Genomic DNA, 6,485 nt, shown 5'->3' with positions numbered 1-6,485 from the left:
GCGTTCATCTACCTGATGGAATCTTCAACACCCAACATTTATGAATTCTTGTTCATTCCCTCTAACCTATTCAGTTTCTTCTTTCGTTTTCCAAAAAAAAAACTTTGGTTCATGGTCACATTTCGAGGAACAAAGGACCACTCACCTCTTTGCTTTGTTTGCCAACGGTTCTTCTCCGTTTACCCATTTCTGGTAACAGTATATCTTTGAAACTTTCATTTTGCAAGAAAAAAACCTCCTGACCAGTTAGTCGTTTGGGCTCATGGAGCGACGCAACCTGCCGGCTCCGAAATCAGGTCATCTAGTGGCGGTTTAGTGTTTGCATAAGTGCGCCAAAGGACGATTAGGCCGTACTGTTCCCTCTTCCACCTTCCCTCATCTCCGAACATTTCCAATTTTAATATTCTCAATTCTTTTGTGTCTCGGGCTCTATTCATAACTTCTAGTCCCATTCCGGAAATTTCTTTGAGGTTTTGTTCATTCACCATGGCTACTGAGTGGTAACGATGCTGTCATCAGTTTTTTTCTCCTTCCGGAAGATTCCAGAAAATTTATTTTTTTTTCGTTTCATTCAAAATTCCTTTTGATTCTATTTGAATTTCCAGTTGTATCCTGGAATCCTTTGTGTTCGAATGTGTTTACATGGACCGACTCAGTTTTCCATTTCAATTAGCAGGGATTATCTTAGTGCACACCAATTCAACGTATTCTATAATCTACTTCCTGGAATACATATTACTAATGAACCACACCTTTCATAGAAGCTTAACGAAATCTCTGTTGGAAAACAAGGCATATTACTTTATACTTTAGTGTAGAAAAGAAAAAGGTTTTAAAAACGAGGCGTTGGTTTCATAATTGTATGATAATATTTTCTTATCACCATTTTGTCTCTTTTGTCTCTCTTATGTGCACTTTTTGCCACATTCCATACAGCTCAATCACACGTACTTTTTCACCGTTAAATTTCATAACCAGCCAGAATTCAAACACTTTTTCAGCATGGCGGCCGACGTTTTGGCACCCGGATTCTGGGAAGTGGGCAGCTACAAACACAATGTTAAGCGATTCAAGGTATGTATTCCTTCAATTCTCTCATTTCCGCAATTCCAACTTCCGATGGCATTGTGCATCCTTGAAAAATTTGTATAAATATGTACTAACCCTATTGTTCATGACGAAATGCACACAATTGAAGATCATTTTTTCATTGTTCTTCTTTCAGGATGGTGTCGAGCAACTTGACGATTATTGCAAGATGAGCCGAGAAAGAGCCGAGATAGAGGCAAAGTACAGCAAAATGCTCTCCCAACATGCTGATAAGTGGAGGGCTCATGTTGATCGGACAGTGTCTGCGGGGTCTGTGAAAACTGTATGGCATGAGCTTATTGGAGAAGCCGCTGCACTGTCTAGAGTTCATAACAATCTCAAAGATTGCTTGATTGATGACGTATGTGATGACGCTGATAATGTTTATTAGAATTTGATTTTTATTTTCAGATTGTCAATGAAACAAGCACCTATAGAAAAAACAGTTTGCACACCTCAGTGTTTAAGGGTCCGAAGGAAATCCGGGAGATTGAAGATCACTTTGAAAAGGTAGACAATTCTTGGGAACTTGAAAATTATAAGTGCCCAGAAGACCCTTTGTTTGCTATAAATCCAATTTACCCCCTACCCGCCCGCTCTATTTCACTTTCTTCCCGCATAATATTGATATTACCGATTAGTGTGGAAAGTTGGAGTACTAATGCGTGAAATCTTTCAGGCGCAAAAGCCATGGAAAAAGTTGTTCGATAAGATGGAGGATAAACGGAGCAAGTATTATAACGTCTGTCGTCAAGAGAAATCGGCGTTGGTGAACCTGCAGAACAGTCAGGTCAGTATACGAGGGGCTTCTTGGAATTTTGACTGTACCGTACCGTATTTATTTGTCAAAAATTTTAGACATCTATCCCTAATGTTATCATATCAAGATATCAACAAAAAAAACCGATCGTTCGCTGAACGTTACTTTAAAAAATTGAGCGGTGTACCTTGTCCTTTCACTAGGTATCGGAATGGTTCCGATTTCTTCTCCCATCCATCATTCTGGGTACCGACTACGTGAAATTTCAGACAGACACATCTGTGTCGCAAGACGCTGCCACCAAGTTCCGAGAACGTCATGAGAAGTTGAAAGAGGAAGTGCAGAGAACGAAAGTGGACTATCAGAAGACGTTGACAAACTTGAACGAGTACAAGTGAGTGGGAAGAGAAACATAGAGAACGCAACGGAGACGTTGTGTGTTATAACCTATCAGTGTTCTAGAAGAAAAACAAAAAAGGAAAAGACAATATCTCTTTCTTTGGGTGTGTCTGGGGTCTCTTCGTGTAACGTGAACCTTTTGATGAATTTGATAACAAATAGATGCAGGATTTGAAAGCGAGACCAAAATCGAAAATCCAAAGTTCTCTGCCTTCTGTTTGTGATGTGTGATTGCTGTTTCAGAAATGTCTACATGGAAGCAATGGCACACGTATTCAAAATGTGTCAGGAGAAGGAAATGGATAGATCACAATTCTTGATTGGAGTTGTTCAAAAGACACAGAAACATTATGCGGACTTGATTAGAACTAGCCAGTAAGTAGAAACAATTGAAATTTATAGAGCAGTTTGATGATTTTCAGAATGTCCGGATTGCACCAACAACTTGAGCAATCCATCAGATCTGCTGATTCAGAAGCTATCAAGAGAGACTTGGCACAATGGTCGAGTGTCAATGGAGTTGATGCTTCATCCGATTGGCCTAACTTTGTGGTAATTTTTAATAGAGATATGACAGCCTTACAACCAAGCATTTCAGGAATACTCACCAGAAATCAGAAACATTGCTGCTCGTGGAGGTTCTACTAAAGAAGCAACTGGAGGAGTTATTCTTACAAGACAAATTAATCGAAGTGAAGATATCCCATCAACCCACTCCAATACACTACCATCAGTTGCTGTGAGCACTGCTTCCGGTCATGATGACGTTGGGAAGAGTAGTCCAAAGGTAGGTCTCCACCTCAAGACAAATCAATAGCTCATTTCGTATCTGTTTCAGAGCAGCAGTGATTCTGATACCAGTACATTTGACAGTCGGAAGCACAACTCTACAACTAACAAGTATAAGAGCCAGCCACAAACTCATACTCAAACCTTACCACCTGCATGGCACCCATCAGAAGGACCAGACTCGCCGCCACTCTCCGCTGACACTCCAGATTCTGCAAAATACGCAGATTTCGAGGAGTTCACAACTAGTAAGCCGGCAGTGGTTTTGTATGACTACGCACCGGCAGAAGGGGATGAGATTGCGTTAAGGAAAGGAGAGACGATAGAAGTTCTTACTGAGCCTGATTCCTTGGGATGGTGTACAGGAAGAGTGAATGGAAAGGTTGGTTGGCACTTATGACTGATGACTGAAAACTTAATAAAAATTACTTCAGGTCGGTCTGTTCCCTGCTAGCTATGTTCAATGTCCCGGAGAAAAAGCTTGAATTCCGGTTCACTTATCACATCTACCCTAAATAATTTATACATGGAACACCTGTATTCCAACTCTCAAACCAAACTCATTCGGTGTTTTTCTGTCATCCTCTCCTGTCTTCTACTGTCCTTTCTTATCCGTTTCTTTTCACTTTTTCCTTTATTTTCCTTTTCTATCTGTCTTTTTTTTATTGCAAACCGTCCAACCGATTCACCGTTCTTACTGTCATTTCAATCTACTTCTTTTCATTTTATTTTATGTGTTTCTGTACAATAAAATACTCATTATACTTATTACGTCGGATTTGAAACAATTATTTTCTCACTAGCAGAGTTCAGTTCCAATTTTATTCAGTTCATTCAAATACGACTACAAAAAATACATATCTACAGAAATGGATAAGTAGTTATTGGTAGAATAAAATATTGGGCGGGGAAAAATTATAATCGAGTTTCGTAGAAAGTGTTAACCAAAAGACCAACGTGGTCAAGAAGAATGTCGGCTCTATGAAGATGATCTTTACACCCGATTCCGGAAAGCACTCCGACCGCAGCACCTAGCTCAGCGTTATGAGCCATTTCCATATCCACGCGGGTATCTCCCACCATTATGGCTTTCTGAAAATAGGTTATCATGAATTTCAATTTTGTTTTCTATCAAATTACCGATGGTTCAATATTCAAGTGTTGACAAATTTTCAGAGCATTGTGTGGGGATGGTTTTGGAACAGTGTTCTTATCATCACCACAGACAACCATATCCACCATATGGTCGACATTCATACGTTTCAAGGCAAGAAGAGAACTTTTCCTGAAAACCTTTCATGAAAAGTCATTTTCTCTTTTGTTACCGTACCTATTATCAGCAGTACATACAGCAATCTTGGTTCCATGGTGTTTTAGTCTAGTGAAGAGAGAAACGGTATCCGAGAGTTCCTTGACAAGCTCATTAGCAATAATTTGATCGTTGGAGGTGGTCAATGAGTTGTTAGTTAGCTCTCGAGCTTCGAACGACTTGATTCCATTGTCCATGAGAAGAGTTGAAATTTCATGAGCGATTTGACCAGTTGTTCCTTCGGCGAGGAGCCCTGGTTTCACTTTGTTCTCGATCAGACAGAGACCAAGGGCTTTAGCAATTTGTGGAAACAAAACTAGTCCGGTTGACGATTCGATGCTGGAATTGGGAATTACCTAGTTTCTGTGTTGTAGTTTGTGTCAAAATATCAAAATATGTTACTGGTCATCCAGTGATTTTTCTTATCTTCACGAATTCTTCACGTGATTTTGATTTCAATACAATTATTTTGACAGATCTCATGAGTCTCATACTCTCTAACACAGAAAGTGACAAAAGAGAGACTGTATACTTTCGGAACATCATAAGGTTATTTGACTAGGGGAAATACCTAGAGATAAGACTGGATGTCATGGACACCCACCACTCTTCGCTCATCTTTAAAGGTTATGTCAATGACGTATGCGATCATTGATGATTTCTGATAACGGGAAATCGTTAGCAGAAGAGATAAGTATTTCAACGAAATCTATTCAATAAAGGAACATGTAGATGTAAACACGTGGGATAGGAGGAAAGATAAGAAAAAAGCTACAGAAGCAAAAACACATGTGACGATGACATTCTTCTAAAGAATATCCTTTGTTCTGGTGACAGTAAACATTTACTTCCTAGAATCTTTGATCTGCATAAGGAAGAAAAAGTTAAACGGTCACATGGTCAGTATAGTATTCTTAGAACTAGAAATTCACGGCACATATGAAATTTTCAATGAAAGTTTTCAATGAAATTTTTTGAGTGTGAACGTAAAACTTGTTTCTGCTGAGAAATGACAATGATTTAACAAATGTCTTAGAAGTATGAAATTTTTAGAATTTGGAAAACTTGATAGGATAAAATAAGAACTTTTCCGAGAATTCAACAGATCAGAGATCATAATCAGTCTGCAGAAATCTGATGCGGTCTCCTAAACAACTGATAACAAGAACACATACTTTGTAGGCCTTTAGACTAACGCGTTGTAAACAAATCGCTGAAACAAACAAAGTACTAGTTCAAGTTTCCCATGAATCGCCTATCACACTTTTGAGTGTCTCACCACAGGGCACTGAGGAAAATTTAGTTTTTCAAAACTAACCTCTGAGCAGCATGTTGAATCCACGGGATCCACATAGTATGGAAACACAGAAGTGTACCATCCTTGTCAAAAATGACAAGAGATGGAGCCTCATAGTCCGCACCACCAAGAGAGGCCAATTCCCGAGTCTTACGGTAGCCGGTGGAAACAGCGCTGGACCATCTCCATTGAGTTTTTGCCAGAGCTAAACCGTACTATACGTTGAACCTGATTGAGGAGACACTTTTACCGTTTTTGGTAGCGGCAACAGACGCAAGACGAGTTCCAGTTCTAACGGCAAACATTCTGAAATTTGAAAGAAGTTTTCAAATTTGGGAACAATTTGAAGTTTAAGAATAAATTCAATTTTTGAAAAAATTGTGAACAAAAGTAAACAAACAGCGTCAGACGAGGCTTTTAAAGTAGGGCCCTCATGTCTTCGTCCTCTTATTCTCCTTGGGTCCCGCCCACAGACCGGTATAACAGTTTCTCTCTATTCTCTCTACGTCTCCATTTCAACGACACAATCACAAGTCCGTTTCTCTTCGTTTTTTTTCTCGACTTCTCCTATTCTGTTATCAACGTCTTCTCTTCTTCGAGAAAAATAATGAAAAGGGGAAAGGTTAGCCGGCGTACAAAAAGTGACACAGCGAACTGATTTACTGTAGAAAGTACCAGAAATGTGTAGAGGTCAGAGTATCAGGAAAGTGAACAGGTGGATGTCATATGAAATCAAACTTGCATTCAAAGAAGGAAGTTGATCAACAGGAACTCCGATGTAATGGTATTGGGTGAACTTCTGATATCACATATCTTTGGGTTTTGTTATTATATGAATCTGA

The 6,485-nt window shown here is 39.3% G+C and overlaps 2 protein-coding genes across 2 annotated transcripts; one reads left to right on the top strand and one right to left on the bottom strand.

Moving 5' to 3' along the window:
* Nucleotides 1–1,002: 1,002 nt before the first annotated feature.
* On the top strand, nt 1,003–3,522 carry GCK72_024878 (uncharacterized protein; the record flags this gene model as incomplete). The annotated part of the gene is made up of 10 exons (XM_053736094.1): nt 1,003–1,074; nt 1,226–1,450; nt 1,501–1,599; nt 1,769–1,879; nt 2,119–2,243; nt 2,492–2,623; nt 2,671–2,800; nt 2,847–3,035; nt 3,087–3,419; nt 3,472–3,522. 10 exons carry the CDS (start codon nt 1,003–1,005, stop codon nt 3,520–3,522), a joined length of 1,467 nt encoding a protein of 488 aa, XP_053579660.1.
* Nucleotides 3,523–3,952: 430 nt separating this feature from the next.
* GCK72_024877 (uncharacterized protein) lies at nt 3,953–5,948 on the bottom strand (the record flags this gene model as incomplete). Its single annotated transcript, XM_003118102.2, has 5 exons — nt 3,953–4,129; nt 4,178–4,322; nt 4,368–4,685; nt 5,665–5,848; nt 5,894–5,948. The coding sequence occupies 5 exons, from the start codon at nt 5,946–5,948 to the stop codon at nt 3,953–3,955; spliced, it is 879 nt and encodes a 292-aa protein (XP_003118150.2).
* Nucleotides 5,949–6,485: the final 537 nt, after the last annotated feature.

Source organism: Caenorhabditis remanei, chromosome X (genome assembly GCF_010183535.1).
Source record: "Caenorhabditis remanei strain PX506 chromosome X, whole genome shotgun sequence".
NCBI lineage: Eukaryota > Metazoa > Nematoda > Chromadorea > Rhabditida > Rhabditidae > Caenorhabditis > Caenorhabditis remanei.
The sequence above is the reverse complement of the archived record's forward strand: the minus strand, read 5'-3'. Positions and strand labels throughout refer to the sequence as shown.